The sequence below is a fragment of the Pyrus communis genome, chromosome 11 (assembly GCF_963583255.1).
Source record: "Pyrus communis chromosome 11, drPyrComm1.1, whole genome shotgun sequence".
Lineage (NCBI taxonomy): Eukaryota > Viridiplantae > Streptophyta > Magnoliopsida > Rosales > Rosaceae > Pyrus > Pyrus communis.
Window position 1 is genome coordinate 1,234,649 of NC_084813.1, and position 17,447 is coordinate 1,252,095.

Here is a 17,447-nt window from a genome sequence, read left to right on the forward strand (position 1 = left end):
AATAACATGTTTTGGTTCAATTCTTTAACAGATTGGGTTGTTAGCAAGTCACTCATTAAAAACATGTTCAAGATAACGGATTTGACATGAGACCATCTATTAAGATAACGAATATGATATGAAATATACACAAACACGACAAACAAAACTCGTTTGTAAGTCTAATTTAAAGGCGTATGATGCCATTCTAATCTCTCTCTCAATCATGAGTCTCAAAGGCATAAGGTTTAGTTATTAAGGAATGGGGTATAATTATTGAGATACATGGGTTGATAAATGCTCGTAAAGAATACTAAAAAGACATGTGAGAGGGATTATAAAATCCCTATGTGGAAGGATTTATTTTCAAGTTATTCAGACATGCCTTTGCAATGCTCGTCAATAGCATTTCTAATCCTTTTATGTAATAGTGCATTGTCCATTCCCCACTAACTTGGCTTCATTTCCTTGGAATTTGAAAATCCCTTACCGAAACATAGCATTGGTGTCATATTACCACAAAGAGGGGACTTTGGGTCTATGTGTGCATAACAGGCATGCATGACAAAGGAGGCAAATGCTATTTGTCTGGTTTTCTTTTATATATTCAGGCTTCCTTTTTGTTAAGCAATGAGTCTCCCTTTTGGTCTATTTGATATTTAGGCTCTATGGTATTTGTCAAGTTTTTTCGTCTAGTGGCATTCATAGATTCTGCAAACGGATAAGCTCACAATATTTTGTTCCAAAACGCACACCTAGCTAGTCCCTAATTATATTATATTTTATATATACATAAAGGCTTTATTTATTAAATTCAAACTCTTTGATGTAGGAAAATGAAATTTAAGGTATGTTTACTTGACATGAAAGTAAATGACAAGACTAGACTCGATCTCAAATGTTAGGTATTTCAGCCACTTAATACTACTGTCTAATAATATTCCTCTCTCACTTGTAAGTGAGAGATCTTATGTTCGATTCTCGCCAAAGGCGAATTTGAACCATATTATTGTTAGCTCATTATGAGACTTAGCCTACTCCCTTATCTCTTAATGTAGATAATATTATTTGTTAAAAAGTGTTACGTATTTCTAAATTTCTAATCCATAGTCATGTGCATTTACTAATGAGTGTGCTTAATATTTTTTGCAATTGATTCAGAATTAAATTGCATGAAACCCATTATTTATTGTCTCTTGTATATGATAAAGATAGCAATTAACCCTAATTTTTGCAAAAAAATAATTCGCACATATAGAACGAAAAACTTAACAGAATTGGACAGCAGGTTCTAAAGTGATGAGAGGAAGCAAAGGTCATGGGCGAATTTGATTAATTTGAAACGTCAGGGGTCAAAATGAAGAGTAAGTCAAACTTTAGGGACTATTTAGGATAAAATCAATAGTGTTCATCCTTCTTGTTAGTATTTTCTTGCCACTGCAACCTCTCTGATAAAACTTCTTGTTTCTGAATGCTTTGCACATTTGATAACTTACTGTTTGAGTTCGTAAAGTTCGATTACACGTGGATTAAGACAATTGGGCTTACAAAGTTGTTAATAATAATATATATATTCGCCGCAAAATCAAAAGTATGAGTTTGTCCGACTCCGTCAAAAGGCGAGCGGTTACTTTCGAAGCTTGGCAGCTGTGGCACCACTTTTGGATTCCTTCTCCTACCTGCATTTGTGAGAGGCATAAATCCTAGTCTCCTAGCACCGCCTACACGGTTACACCACCGCAGCTCGACTTGTTCTCTCATCTCTGACGCACGGCCTCTCAGTTTCTCTAGATGCTCCAGTATTTGTTCGCGACTTCAGCCTGTCTCACCTGCTTCCAGAGACCTCTCATCCAGTTCCCTTCATCTTTCAGGTTCATTATGCTCTTTGCGTTTCTGAATTTGGCTTTTACTTTCTTGATTTTCTTGGAAATAATTTGCATCCCCTACTTAGGGTCTAAGTTTTTTTGCCCAAATTATTAAGGTTGAAACCTTGTTTCTTTTGCCCCTCGTGGGGATTGAAAACTATACCCTACAAATTCAGCTCCTTCAAACACAGAATGAAATCAAATTAGAATGGAAAAGATTTCACTCTATATTTTGTGTAGTAGAGATTTCGGTTAGTATTAAGTTCAACAGCGGGTTGTCTCCTAACTCTAACAAGCAAACACGTTATATGAAGTTGATGAAACCTTTCACAGGAATATTTCACAAATCTATCAACCAATATTATCAACTACTCAGACCGCCCAGTTCGTTATTACAAGTTTCCCAAATGATTTCGAAACCTTGTTTAATTTACTTCCCCCCTTCATCTTTGGCATAGAAAACTATAGCTCAATGGGGTGGGCATTGCACATGGTAGAGGAAGTCCAGCAAGAAAGGAACCGCAATAATCTTCCAGAAAAGGTAAGCAAATGTTTATTTATGGCCATAATGTGTTGTGTGTTGGGAAATGTCATGTTAGCCTATATGTTATTGCAGGTAATTTGTGCAAGTGTTATTCCTTACTGGTACAAGTTCAAAGAGGACGCATCTGCATTTGATGGGTTAATGCGATTAGACGACTGACAAAGAAAAGAAGATGACATATCCTTAAACACAAGCCTATAGCATTGTCGCAAACACATCGGGCTTAAATCACGACGCAATCCTCAAGGTTTGGTTTGCAACATATTGCAATACAAGAAACATGTGGCTCGTGCGCTACAATGGTTTCGACTGCTATCTTAGACCTTGGTTAAACCGGAAAAATAATGCTACTAAAGTAGTGCCACTAGAACAGAGTAGTGATGTTCTCAATCCATGGTGTTGCAATTTTATACCGTAAGTATTCCATATTCGTGACCTCGTTTATTCTATTTAGTTTTGACAATGGTGTTGCATTTTAAGTCAAAATGTGATTTCTCTTTTCGTTTTCTCTTTGTTGTACATGTGATGTGAATATAGGATGGTTTTAGAGGTTGCACACTACATGCACAACCATGGAAGTTATCATGGAGATTTGAATTGCAGTGATAGTTTCGTGATGGTGGGGAAAAAGGTCAAGCTAGTTAACATCACGAATGAGTTTCATGGCATGCATGGCCCGCTAGCGTTGTCGCACAAGCTTTCAGATCTAAAGGCGTTTCGAGATTTGTTAAGGGATGAGTTGAATCCCAAAACTCATTCGTGATGTTAACTAGCTTGACATTTTTCTCCACCATCACGAAACTATCAATGCAATTCAAATCTCCATGATAACTTCCATGGTTGTGCATGTAGTGGGCAACCTCTAAAACCATCCTATATTCACATCACATGTACAACAAAGAGAAAATGAAAAGAGAAATCACATTTTGACTTAACATGCAACACCATTGTCAAAACTAAATAGAATAAATGAGGTCACGAATATGGAACACTTACTGTATAAAATTGCACCACCATGGACTAAGAACATCACTACTATGTTCTAGTGGCACTACTTTAGTAGCATTATTTTTCCGGTTTAACCAAGGTCTCAGATAGCAATCGATACGATCCTAGTACACGAGCCACATGTTTCTTGTGTTGCAAACCAAACCCTGAGGATTGCGTCAAAACGTGAGTGGTTCCCTTCGAAGCTTGGCAGATGTGGCACCACTTTTGGATTCATACTCCTACCTGCATTTGTGAGAGGCATAAATCCTAGTCTCCTAGCACCACCGCAGCTCGACTTGTTCTCTCATCTCTAACGCACGGCCTCTCAGTCTCTCTAGATGCTCCAGTATTTGTTCACGACTTCAGCCTGTCTCACACCTGCTTACAGTGACCTCTCATCCAGTTCCCTTCAGGTTCATTATGCTCTTTGCGTTCTGAATTTGGCTTTTACTTTCTTGATTTTCTTGGAAATAATTTGCATCCCCTGCTTAGACGATATGGTGATGGACAAACCCTAAGCTTTTTTGCCCAAATTATTAAGGTCGAAACCTTGTTTCTTTTGCCCCTCGTGGGGATTGAAAACTATACCCTACAAATTCAGCTCCTTTAAACACAGAATGAAATCAAAATTAGAATGGAAAAGATTTCACTCTATAATTTGTTTAGCAGAGATTTCGGTTAGTATTAAGTTCAACAGCGGGTTATCTCCTCACTCTAACAAGTAAGCAAGTCATATGAAGTTAATGAAACCTTTCATGGGAATATTTCACAAAACTATCAACTACTTAGACCTCCTGGTTTGTTATTACATGTTTCCCAAATGATTCCGAAACCTTGTTTAATTTACTTCCCCCTTTCATCTTTGGCATAGAAAACTATAGCTCAAGGAGTGGGCAATGCACTAGCGGAAGTCCAGCAAGAAAGGAACCGCAATAATCTTCCAGGAAAGGTAAGCAAATGTTTAATTATGGCCATAATGTGTTGGGTCTATTGTTGGGAAATGTCATGTAGGCTTATATGTTATTGTAGGTAATTTGTGCAAGTGTTATTCCTTACTGGTACAAGTTCAAAGAGGGCGCATCCGCATTTGATGGGTTAATTCGATTAGGCAACGACAAAGAAAAGAAGGCGAAATATCCTGAAACACAAACCAAGAGCATTGTCACAAACAACTTGGGCTTAAATGACGACACAATCATCAGGGTTTGGTTTGCAACATATTGCAATACAAGAAACATGTGGCTCGTGTGCTACAATAGTTTCGATTGCTATCTCATACCTTGGTTAAACCGAAAAAATAATGCTACTAAAGTAGTGCCACTAGAACAGAGTAGTGATTATCTCAATCCATGGTGGTGCAATTTTATGAAGTAAGTGTTCCATATTCGTGACCTCATTTATTCTATTTAGTTTTGAAAATGGTGTTGCATGTTAAGTCAAAATGTGATTTCTCTTTTCGTTTGTTCTTTGTTGTACATGTGATGTGAATATAGGATGGTTTTAGAGGCTGCCCACTACATGCACAGTTATGAAAGTTATCATGGAGATTTGAGTTGCATTGGTAGTTTCGTGATGGTGGGGAAAAAGATCAAGCTAGTTAACATCGAGAAGGGGTTTCACGACATGCATGGCTTGCGTGCGTTGTCGCACAAGCTTTCAAACCTAAAGGTGTTTCGAGATTTGTTAAGGGATGAGTTGAAGCCCGAAATTGAGTGCGAGGATCGAGACCTCTTCTTTCAACATATCATTTTACAAATCTCGAAATACCTTAAAGTCTCAAAGCTTGTGCAACAACGCTCGTGGACCATGTATGCCGTGAAACCCCTTCTCGATGTTAACTAGCCTGACCTTTTTCCCCACCATCACAAAACTAACAATGCAACTCAAATCTCCATGATAACTTTCATAACTGTGCATGTAGTGGGCAGCCTCTAAAACCATCCTATATTCACATCACATGTACAACAAAGAGAAAGCGAAAAGATAAATCACATTTTGACTTAACATGTAACACCATTTTCAAAACTCAATAGAATAAATGAGGTCACGAATATGAAACACTTACGGTATAAAATTGCATCACCATGGATTGAGATCATCACTACTCTGTTCTAGCGGCACTACTTTAGTAGCATTATTTTTCCGGTTTAACAAAGGTCTCAGATAGCGATCGTAGCACACAAGCCACATGTTTCTTCTGTTGCAAACCAAACCTTGAGGATTGCGTCGTGATTTAAGCCCAAGGTGTTTGTGACAATACTCTTGGCTTGTGTTTAAGGATATGTCACCTTCTTTTCTTTGCCGTCGCCTAATCGAATTAACGCATCAAATGCGGATACGCCCTCTTTGAACTTGTACCAGTAAGGAATAGCACTTACACAAATTATCTGCAATAACATATAAGCCTACATGACATTTCCCAACACATTATGGACATAAATAAACATTTGCTTGCCATATCTTAGAGTTCATCGTGGTTCGTTTCTTCGTCTCTAGTATGTGCAACGTCCATTTCCATTGCACTATATTTTTAATCCTAAATGTAAAAGCAGGAAAGAAATTAAAAAAGGTTTTGAAAACACGTAGGGATTAGCCAAACAGATTTACAAGCTTTTCTCTCCCGCCTGACCATGTGCAAGCTGGACAACAGTAGCAAATGCCATATCAAGAAAATAGAGATTAAAGATTTATTTAAGGGAGCTCAGAATTTTCAGGCCCCAAGCAACAGGATTAGGGCTCTATAAGAGAACAAGTTCAAATCTCCTAAATTAATTAATATTTATTTATTCATTTATGTAGGAAATTAAATCTCATGTAATTTGGTTGGATTAATTATATTTTCTTATTGTTGGTGTCGTTAAAATTGGTTTTGGAAAAAACTTGCCAAACCTTAACTCACAGCTTCAAGAACACAAAACCAAATCTGGGAAGGTCACTTAAACAAGTAAATGCATGATCATCATCTAAATGACTACTCGAAATGTAAAGACAATTCACAAATCCAACCCAATCCAATACATACGACAGAAGAAAAAATTATCAAACCTTTCACAAATTCACAAAGGCCTAAAAGGAAGGAGAGGAGAAGAGAAAATGGTACCTGGAAACGTCAAACGAGTTGGGGTTCTAGGTTTCACCATTGAGAAACCCCAACACTCGGTTTGCATTTCATTTCTCAACTTTGGAACTCTCTAGTCTATTTAACAAGTTGGGGTTCCAGGTTTTACAAGCCTATATTAACAATACATTTTCCCACAAAACTGAAACGTCAAACAAATTTCTGAGGAAACAAACAGTGGATGTGTAGAGAGAGAGGTACCATTGTTGTGGATTGGAGGGTCGCTGGCTCTTGAAGGGCAGAACGGCTGCTACTTCCTTCTTCTCGATCAAATAGAAGAAACCCGAATTTATTTATGTATGGATAAAAGTTTAAAGGGTGTATGCCTCGTGTCGCGTTGTAATTGGTTGAAAATCTTATCGAAAATTATTCACAAAGATTCTGAATAGATAGCATCACGTGACGCAACATGATTGGTTAAAAATCTTATCGAAAATTTATCTACAAAATTCTTATTCAATCATGACACATGACATTACGAGATTGGTTAAAAATCTTATCAAAAATCTATCCACTAAAATTGTAATTTCAAATAACCACACATGGAGTGACAGATTTAGTTAAAAATTCAAAAATAAGCATGAAATTATCTTTTATTATTTTTTTACTTCGCATCTATACAAGTCCTCATCATCGTAGTACAAATAGCTAAAGTTTTAGAGCAAGTACAACCAATGCAGCTGGTTCAAAGCCTGTAAGAATATGCGTGAAGAAAGAGGATCCTAAAGAGGATTTGGAAATCTTTTAATCGTGTCTGTTTATCGTATATCAGACGATCATAAACTATTTTAATTTTTATTTATTTAAAATTGAACACAGACAAAAAACTGATCGTACGGTATACAATAAATGAACACGATTAAAAGATTTCCAGGATCCTGAGAGGATCCTCATTCTTGAGTGATAACATAGAAATATTTAATTAACAAAAAGGTGCTTCTAATTTGGGATCCTTCATTTGAAATTGAAATGGTTACCAAGGAGCAAAGGACAATATAACCAAAGCATAACACACTTCGCAACTATACAACTCCTGTACAGATCTCTATTCGGAGTATAGCTACCTACTATAGCCACAGAGTCTCGAAACGGTTGTTTTTATCGACATGTCTTTCAGCGCCTGATCTTCGCCTCGAAATGCAAGGGCCATTCGCGGATCATTTTGCTGTTTTGGAGTGTTTGATAAGCCAATCAATGACGACATCTATGTTTACGGAGTCCTTGCATGAAATCATATAGCAGCACACTTCTTTGTCCGTGATTGAATCAAGGCCTCTGAAAACACCCAATGAAAAACATCAAGTAGCAATCAGCAAAAAAAAAAAAAAATGAAAATGGTGGGTGAAGCATCAACTTGTAGAATATTCTGTACTCACAGCTGATCAACCAATGCTTGCTTGGAAAGAGCCTCAGACTTATCGATTTTGTTGCCAAGAACAAGTAACGGAATCCCGCTTAAAGAAGGTTTCATCAAGAGGTCGTGCAGCTCACTTCGAGCTATTGGAACACTGTCTCTGTCAGCAGCATCAACTACATAGCTGTGACAACATCCATCATGAAATAACTATTATGTGTACGGAAAAGAATAAACTAATATGACAAGTCTTGAAATAGATTTGCCGTCTGATGAACCATACATTGCTATCTCAAAAGAAACATATATTGTTGAAAAAAACTGATTAATGTCGCCAAAGAGAACGATAATGAATGACAGATAGCCCACTTTGTATAATACCAGATGTAAGAATAAAAGTAAGGAATCTTCGTTTTTCAATAATATAATTGCCATGGTTCTTAGAAGAATAAAATATCATAAAAGAAGAAAGAGCCCGATTTCGATTCAGGATTTAGTTTCAGGAACAAAATATAATGTTCCTGCACAGTAGCAGGCATTTGCTGGTTTCCTGAAAAGCCAGAAACATCTGAAAAGCAATTGATGGCAAAAGAAGGATATGTGATATTAAAACGAGAGAAACTAAGAGATAGTAAATGACTGAAAGACTTACACAATTACAGAGACGCCACGACAGTAACGCTCCCACATTGAGCGGAACCTTCTTTGCCCTCCAAGGTCCCAAACCTTAATTGTCACGTTTCCCTTGGTTACTTTTCTCATGTTGAATCCAACCTAGTTTTCATAGAACGAATATTCCTCATAAGTACTGGAAGTATTACTTTTCAAGTTAAATGCTTATTTATTTATTTGATCATATAAAATGTCAGCATAATTCCTTTAGTTTGTTCAAGAGATATGCTTACAGTTGGAATCATGTCCTCACTGTAGCCCCCTGTCTGGTAAAGAAAACATAGAACGATTAATGTGAAGGGAAAGCAATTGTGCATGGTATAAAGAACATGCAACGTTTGTGTTCACTCACAGCAATGGCATTTACGAGAGATGTCTTTCCTGCATTCTGAAGCCCTACTAGTGAAAGTTCCATTTCCTGTTTAAAAAATAAGCTGACATGTACGCACACGGTTGGGTGACACAAAGTTAGCAAACTGATAACAGATAAATCCAGAAACCTTTCAATTTGAAACATTTTCATAATAACAGAAAGGCGAACCCCAATAAGACTCACTGCAAACTTTATTTAAGGAAACGTGAAAGTATATAGAAGCCAATAGTTCACACACGTTACAGCTTTTAAATGTTCAATCATGCCCATATTCTAAGAAAATTACATGCTCCAACCAAAGGATCGCAATGTGCACATGGATTAAAAGAAGTCATCATATGCAGAATCCACAAGGATGAAAATGCATCCTCAAACTTGTCCCATATCATATCCAATAGTTTTACTACAGTTTAACACTTTCTCATGCAACTAAATTCGGTTGTAAAACAAGTCTAATGACTCCAAGGTAGAGACCATTCTATCCTTGTAGCATGTATTTTTAAATCATTCATGTTCAGCTAAGAAAAGAGATACGTCTCAGTGTCGCTAGAGACTGTTTGAACAGAAATAATAGACGACTTCAGACGAGTAGTTGGGATGGATTAGAAGGAACAAACACTTGAGGGGATAAAATAATTTAGACACGTCATAGGAATGATATGGGTTAAGAGGTTTGAGCTAGCGAGACGGAACATAGTCCATTATGCTTCAAAGTCATCGCCTTGATCGGAATCATCTAGGGATTCTAGGGACTTTCCATTTATATTGCTCATGTTTCAAGGACATAAGAACTTATTTCACTAGACACTGCTCAATAAGAGCTACTACCTCTTCCTAGAACAGGAGAAGTATACAAAATCAAGTGTCGTTATCAAGAAACAACATTAAAGAGAAAGAAGAGTTCAAATTGCTCCATCTCTTGACAAAACAATCCCAGATTATATTAGCTAAGATTTGTCAGCTCTTAAATCCATTAGAATAGTTTATCAAATGAAACCAAACAGAAAGTTTTTACATTAATCTGGATCAGAGGAGAAGTCTTATATTTGTGTCAGGATTCTGATAAGTTGGAAATTTTAAGAGTTTAAGTTTCCTTATTCTTGCTTCTGACACTTTCTTGTTTTAGTGTTCTAGGTACTGGATCTAAAAAAGCTTTTAAGATAACGTGAATAACAAGTTCCAAAGTTTTTGTATGAACTTTTGAACTTGCACATTAAGTTCATATAGTTCTCTCATTAAGTTTTTGTCTTCTTTTCTTTTCTTTTTTTGAGTATTACTATTAGAACTTCAATTTAGTGCTCAGTTGATTTTAAGAGGATTGTAGATCTTCTTTATGTTCATGAAATGTGCAATGTGTACATCCATTTAGGTATAGGAAATTCAATATCAAATAACACCATGAAAACTATATGTAATTATTTAAAAGGATTTAGAGCAACACATATGTGCTGCCCCTCAGGGAAACTCGAATTCCAACTTATGCATTGCTTCACTTGGTGGTGTCCAATGTTTCCAATATTTAAGCAGTAATGCAATCAAAACTTCAAAAGTCGTACAGGCATAGACTACAGTTAGCCTATCTCAACAAAGAGTATAATTGGTCTTTCAGTTCTGTAGATGGAAGACTCAAAGAAGGGTACCATTAGGTTCCGGTAACAATAAAGCTACAATTAGGTTTTGGTAACAATAAAGCTACATCAGATATTTATTCAAATGTGTTCTTTATCCCTTGGAAGGGTAGGGAGGGAGGAGTAAAATGAAAACCCTAATAGTATCAACATGATATCACTCCCAAAGTCCCACCAATAAGATCTTAACAATAGCATGGATTCTTTCACCTTCGCAAGTGTCACTACTATGGTTTTAACAATGAAGATGACCTCAATCAGAATAACCACAAAGTTGCAATGTTGACAGAACGACAAAAATCAAATTCCTAAATTTTCTCAGTCCACATATCTTTTCAGCAGCTAATTACACAGTAAGATAATCGTCTTAGTTCTCATGATTTAACTACTAAGTGCTCGAACCCATTGGAGTCACAAAGCCTAAAAGCAACCTAATTTGAGATTCATATTAAACATGGAGTTCTCAACCGAAATTGAACAGTGTGTTGGAATTGGCATAAAATCAATATGCGCCTAATCTAAAACAAGTATCAATATAGGATAAAAAGATTTACGTTTTTTGGGTTCATCTGGACGCAAGCTAACTTTTGTTTAGGAATTTAATCTAGGATTTGGTTTCCTATGTATTGTCGGATTTGGCTTCCTACTAGGTTTTGGCTGTAACCTATGTCATCTATTAGTCTAAACAGACGATCTGAGGAGCAGTTTTAAACAGAAGATTGTGAGGCGTTCATTGTGTACTTGAGAGCTATTGTGAATTTGTGAGTTCTCATGTATTTGATTGGTGATTAATAAAAGGTTCCATTGGTAGAAAGGCACTCCTCTTTGCATTTGTGGAAACAATCTCTTTGCAAAGCAAGGGTAAGGCTACTTACAATAGACATCCCCCCACTCTTGTAAGCGAGGAGCCTTGTTGGCTTGGGGTCGCCCTTTTGGTAGAGAGATACTCCTATCGGAGGAACTCTTAAATTGTTTTGTGTTCTTTGCAATTTCGTTTATCGCTTGGTTTGGTTTTCGGTTTAAGGAATAACACAAAGCTCAGGGTAATACACAGATTCAACAAAACAAAGCCCATCCGATTAAGCAATCACTTTTCGGTTTCAATTCTACTATTTATTGATTGACAGCAACTTGGCATAGGACGGGAAGTTCTCAAATAAATCAACTTTTAGCACCTCAAATCTTGAAAATACAAAGTTGAGCACATAAATCAGAGAACTACAATACACATTCCAACGGAAACAAATCCAAAAGCTCAAAAAAACAAATTAAACAAACAAAAGAAAGTGAAAAAAATAACATCAAAAAAAAAAAAAAAAAAAAAAAAAAAGAAAGGAAGAAAACGGAGAGGTTACCTGCGGAGCCAATTGAGGAAGGAATCCAGCAAACCCATTTTTTCGAAACAACTGAGAAATGGAGAATTTGTTGTTAAGAATAAGACGAGCAAGCAAACGGGAGGGAGGAGGAAAAAGGAAGCAGAGGAAGGAAACCAACAAGAAGGGAAACTTGGGCCGGCCCGACTCTGATGATTCCTTTGTTTTTCCCTCTTGCAATTGAGTAATTTTTTTTAATGTGCTAGTTACACGGGATGATACATCACGTTATATTATATAAATTGTGTGATATGTGTGCTAAAAATCTATTAACTTAAAAAATAAAATTTCTCACCACTTCTATTAAAATACAAAGTGTACCATTTGTATTCCCGTCACAATAAAAAATTTCTTTCTTGTAACGACCGACCGCTGCTCCCCAGTTCTTTTTTTTTTTCCTTTTTTTTTTCCCTTTTTTTAAAATCTTTCTCAAGTTTTTAACTGCGGGTGGGCTCCAAACTGACCGAACCGACTGATCGAACCATTTTAGTTGGTTTTTATCAAGAAAATGGCTAAACAATTTAAAAACTAAGCCGAATTGATTTTATGCTGATTTAGTTTGGTTTTGATACTTTTGAAACCGATCAAAATCAAAACGAATGGATTATATATTTTTTAATTACAATTTTATTATCTTAACCCATTTCGTTTCGGGTTGAATCTTTTCCATTTAATGTAAATTAAGACAATATTATCATTCGTATTAAAAAAAAAGAGGTTTTTTGATATGGGTCCAAAGTAACTAAAAATTGGACCTATTTCAAAAGTTAAAAGTCATTAAAAATTGGACCTATTTCAAAAGGTTGTCTATAAAATTGGACCTCTTTCAAATTTTCCCTAAAAAATAAATAAGAGTTATTGTTTAATGATATTCCCCTTAATAGGGCCGCTATTTTAGTGGGTCTATTGACCAACCCACACGATACAGATTGAGTTGGGTTGAGTTATAAACATTAATAATTTATTTATGAGTATAAACATATACGCTTGTTCAATAAATAGGTCGGGTTGGGCTAAAATATTATTAGCCCGATTGAAACCGAAGCACTCGAATGACAATAACTCTTAAACATACATGTATATTAGGTGGATATATACATATAATTGAGTAACTTTTAAACGTATGTGTTCATTAATTCTTGATTTGAATAGTAAAATTTATGTATTAGTAGTATGTAGTGATATAACAACATCATATCCACAAGACTTAGGCCTAATTTGACACAAGCATTGATTATTTATCACTCCTACTCACATTAAAAATAACAAAGAAACCAATTAAACCCAGCACATGGAACCCGCCCAACCCAACCCGCTAAACAATGATTTGGGTGGGTTGGTTTACCCATTTTCTTGAGTGAAAATGAGTCAGAACATTCCAACCCAAGCATGTTGGGTTGGCCAACAGGTTGAATGCTAACCCGACCAACCCACTCAAGTACAAATTATCCATGCAGAGAATCCCACAACCCAATTTGGGATCCCAAAGAAGAGAACCCTCAAATCACCAAAGTGCTCAAAACTATCTGATAAAATTATTCTCCAAGCAAAGAGATAATGCTTGATTAGCTGAAATTAAAGAACAAATGAAGCATTTTCAAATCAATAAAATTTGCATCGAGCTCAAAGCCAAGAAGAAACAGAAGAGGTGAGAACACCTCACTCAGGCAAACTCAGATTCGCAATTTAGGCAACCGCGTTATAAACAACCGTAATACAGATATCCCCCTCCACAAACATGAAACAGCATAAACGGTAATATACAGGGGGTAAAAGAAGAATGCTAATAAGAACACAAATCTGAAGAATGCTAATAAGAACACAAATATGGTGAAAGCGATAAAGAACCATGATCCTGGCTGTAAAGTTTCTCTCACGAAAAACTCAAGAATAAACAAATTATGCCTGACCGGAAGGGCAATGCAGGAAGAATGCAGATCTATGTTCAATCCTTCCGGTGGTATGCGCTTGTCAGCTGAAAAATACTGCTAAGAAAGTCCATCGTCTCCATCATGAGATATATCAGGATTCGGATCATGTCCGTGCTGTAAGCTGGAACTGTAAAGCTCCTGGATTCGGCTAGTCACCTCACCCATTGAAGGGCGGCTATCAGGGTACGTAACAGTACATTCAAGTGCAATCTGTAAAAGCTGAACCATATCCTCCTCAACATTTTGGTACCTGAGAAGCTCGGAGTCAAACACCTCGGCTGTCCACTCCTCTCGAACCACTGAGTGAACCCATCTTGGAAGGTCTAGTCCTTCGTCATTCATGATAGCTTGGGTTGGAGGCTTTCCTGTAAGTAGCTCCAAAAGCAATACGCCAAAGCTGTAAACATCTGCCTTTTGGGTTACTTTGCTAGTATCTGTGAGTTCTGGGGCACGATAACCAGAAATGCGGTTTGGAGTAGAGGTTGGGCTTGCAAGATGAGCAAGGCAAAAATCAGAGACACAGGCTTCATAGGATCTAGTGAGAAGGATGTTTGAAGATTTAATATTTCCATGGGAGGTCGTGGGACCCTGAGAATGTAGATATGTAATTGCACGAGCAGCTCCAACAGCAATACCAGACCTTGTTTCCCAAATCAATGGAGTCCTTCCAGAGCCTCTGGCTCCTGTAGTGAAAAGATACATAAATGAAATGCTAACAGAAAGATGGTGAACAAAGAGAACAAAGAGGTCCGGCAACATTGTTGTTTTCCAACTTTCGATGTGGGTTTTTGAATTTTAGCACCGCTGAAGAGCACAACACTGGCGTTTGGTGCAAGACTGCTAGCATTATTAAAAATTTAACCAATATTTGCTAATTACTTAACAGAAACATTAAATAAAATATCATATCTTACCAGCAAATGGAGCTAAAAGCACCAATACATCATCAATATAAATAATAACAAAGGTGCCAAAAACTGAATTGAACTGGCATACCAGTTGTTTCTTACCAAAAAGATAATAAAAAAATTATGCACCGCATATGCACAAATTCAGTCACACACACAGAATTACAAAAGATGCTTCTTGCTTTCAGGAATAATTATGAATTGCATATGCACAAATTCATCCAATGTGATTTATTGCCAACGAATAATGGATTTAAAAATAAAAGATAGAAACTGCTTCAAGTACGTCAAAGCTCAGAAGCTTCCAGCATGTCTTTGCACCAGGTCCATGTAAGTTCTGCTAGCATATGGGACTAAATGCCACATCTCTTATCCAATACAAGAGACCAGTAATCAAATAAAGACATCCTTCTTATGCCTATGTAGCTTAATACTTTCTTAGGACCTCACATTTTGCTTCTTCCATGTAACAGAAACAGCTCCAATGGGTCACAATCCTAGTTGCTCTCGGACGAAATTCAGTATGATCTATTATTTATTCCGTGTCTTTTTCAATATGTATTGATATGTATAGCAAGCGACGACAAACAAAAGGCTTCCACATTACTAGTCCAATTCCAAAGACGCGACAACAAAACGACAATGCAGTTGACATAGGAAATGTACCAAAAATCCATCCAACGGAGAAACACAATCAAGAAGAACTCAATTAACATGATATACCAACAGAAACCATTTATAGAAAAACAAACGGGAAAATACCAACAAAAATAATAGCTACAAATCATAATGCAACTAATGGAACCCCAGAAAGAAGTGCTCACCGTGCAAAAGAGCAGATAAGCTTCCCATAGGCATGTAATCATACACAAGAAGCTTCTCATCCCTGCTATAGTAGTAAGCCCTGAGTGGGACCAAATTTACATGATCCATTTTCCCAATCTCTTCAATCTTCTCCTTGAATTCCTTCTCTGATACAGCCACTTCCTTCAACCTCTTCACTGCCATTGACACCCCCTCATCCAAAGCGGCCTTGTACGTAGTCCCAAAAGTCCCCTTTCCAAGTACCTCAGCGGATGCCCTCAACAAATCCTCCAAATCAAACACCCTCACCGCATCCCCGAAGAACACTAAACTCTTACTCCCACCAGCACTCTTTACATTCCCCTTCGGTGCAGATGAGGAACCAGTACTCAAACTCCTATCCATCACCGCCCTTCCACGGGCGGTTTCAGCCTCCTGAGGTTTCCCTGTCACGACAAAGTTTGTACCGTTTTCGCCATTTTTCTTTCTTTTACACAAAAATATCACAATGGCAACAATCACCAACAACCCAATAATACTACCAATCACAATCCCTGCAATTGCCCCACCAGCCAACTTATTCTTCTTCCCAGCACTCTCAGTCTCATTACAGGGCTTCAACGGCTTCCCACAGAGCAAATTCCCCTCAAACGCGTTTTTGGGCCAACCTGAAAGCTTCGCCGGGACCGACCCGTTCAACTGGTTAAAGGAAACGTTGAATTGTCCCAGAGACGACAAACCCAACTCAGGAATTGACCCGGTAAGCTCATTTTCTTCCAAATGCAGACTTACCAAACTCGTCAAATTATTAAACCCCGGAGAAATTTCACCGGAGAATTTATTTTTATCAAGGTTCAATCTCGTAAGGTTTTTCAATTTGAACAAAAACTCAGGAATTGGACCGGAAAACGAGTTACCTTGCAAGTAGAGTTTCTGAGGGTTGACTAAGTTGACAAGGTCGTTCGGGAGTGGACCGGAGAGCGCATTTACGCGCAGAGAGAGGCTTAAGAGCTGTGTCAAGTTCCCGAGGCCCGGAGGGAGCTTCCCGACGAGTGCCCGACCCGGAAGCCTCAACTCGGTGACCCGGTCCGACTCGCATTTGACGCCGAGCCACGAACAGGGGTTGGTCTCCGTCACGTTCCACCCCATTATACGGCCTCTCACAGCGGTCCTGAGCGCCAGCAAGGCCTCTCTGTCGGACGCCAGATCAGAATTTGCAGTCAGGAAAACACCAAGCCAACATACCAGTAACGAAATCAGCTTCGGGGGCTTCATTTGTTCAACTCCAATGCGAAAAACAGAGGTGGGTTTTGTTCTTCGGGGCGAGTTACGAAATGGGTTTCATCCGTTTTGTGAGTTGAACTCGAATTTGGTTGTGTGGTATCTGTTTGGCTGGCGAGAAAGTGAGAGAAAACGAGAGAAAATTGAAGGAAGGAGGGGGAAGGTTGAGAACTTGAGAGGACACTGAGGTTGTTGCGTTTGAATTAAGCGCACCGGAAATTCAGAAATGGCGTTTAAAACGCGACCGATTCTGTACGTGCAGGTGTAAATAGTTATAATGCAGCCACTGACTTTTTTTTTTGAAACATTAAAGTACGTGTGGGAATGGTTGAAAACTTTGGGGTTTTGGGGAAGGTTAAGTTCCAATCATCAACACAACGGAAGCTTCGGAATGGGACCCATTAAACATTAGGACGGTCTTCAAGTCTTCAAAATGTAGATGTGAATTTCTTATACGGGTGTGCTATATACATTTTTTTTTTCCTTCTCACATACATACTTAATTTACGATCATCAGATCAAATAAATTAAAGAATATCAAATGATAGAATTAACAAAGGATGTGTGAGACACACCCCACTTATTATATAAATTTGACTTTTTAGTCAAATGGTTCATCAGATTGTC

At 37.6% G+C, this 17,447-nt stretch overlaps 2 protein-coding genes and 2 long non-coding RNA genes across 4 annotated transcripts; 2 read left to right on the forward strand and 2 right to left on the reverse strand.

Annotated features, from left to right (window-relative positions):
* Positions 1-1,453: 1,453 nt before the first annotated feature.
* Positions 1,454-3,140, forward strand: LOC137709414 (uncharacterized). The gene is made up of 3 exons (XR_011064855.1): positions 1,454-1,850; positions 2,303-2,385; positions 2,461-3,140. It is a non-coding gene; the product is annotated as an uncharacterized lncRNA (long non-coding RNA).
* Positions 3,141-3,143: 3 nt separating this feature from the next.
* Positions 3,144-4,508, forward strand: LOC137709415 (uncharacterized). The gene is made up of 3 exons (XR_011064856.1): positions 3,144-3,791; positions 4,250-4,327; positions 4,408-4,508. It is a non-coding gene; the product is annotated as an uncharacterized lncRNA (long non-coding RNA).
* A 2,829-nt stretch (positions 4,509-7,337) lies between these two features.
* LOC137708197 (ADP-ribosylation factor-like protein 8c) lies at positions 7,338-12,043 on the reverse strand. The gene is made up of 6 exons (XM_068447216.1): positions 11,879-12,043; positions 8,875-8,956; positions 8,756-8,788; positions 8,503-8,624; positions 7,873-8,034; positions 7,338-7,771 (listed from the first exon to the last, which is right to left on the reverse strand). Exons 1-6 carry the CDS (start codon positions 11,914-11,916, stop codon positions 7,654-7,656), a joined length of 555 nt encoding a protein of 184 aa, XP_068303317.1. The 5' UTR covers positions 11,917-12,043; the 3' UTR covers positions 7,338-7,653.
* A 1,486-nt stretch (positions 12,044-13,529) lies between these two features.
* LOC137708098 (probable inactive receptor kinase At1g48480) lies at positions 13,530-17,104 on the reverse strand. Its single transcript, XM_068447090.1, has 2 exons — positions 15,560-17,104; positions 13,530-14,510 (listed from the first exon to the last, which is right to left on the reverse strand). The coding sequence occupies exons 1-2, from the start codon at positions 16,812-16,814 to the stop codon at positions 13,885-13,887; spliced, it is 1,881 nt and encodes a 626-aa protein (XP_068303191.1). The 5' UTR covers positions 16,815-17,104; the 3' UTR covers positions 13,530-13,884.
* Between the last annotated feature and the right edge of the window lie 343 nt (positions 17,105-17,447).

Excerpts from the sequence above, each read along its gene's own strand:
- LOC137708197 (XM_068447216.1), bottom strand. The coding sequence starts at position 11,916 with ATGGGTTTGCTGGATTCCTTCCTCAATTGGCTCCGCAG. Across the intron at positions 8,957-11,878 it reads TTCCTCAATTGGCTCCGCAG|CTTATTTTTTAAACAGGAAA; the intron begins GTAACCTCTCCG and ends CGTACATGTCAG. Across the intron at positions 7,772-7,872 it reads CAAGCATTGGTTGATCAGCT|AGGCCTTGATTCAATCACGG; the intron begins GTGAGTACAGAA and ends GGGTGTTTTCAG.
- LOC137708098 (XM_068447090.1), bottom strand. The coding sequence starts at position 16,814 with ATGAAGCCCCCGAAGCTGATTTCGTTACTGGTATGTTGGCTTGGTGTT. Across the intron at positions 14,511-15,559 it reads CTTATCTGCTCTTTTGCACG|GAGCCAGAGGCTCTGGAAGG; the intron begins GTGAGCACTTCT and ends TTTTCACTACAG.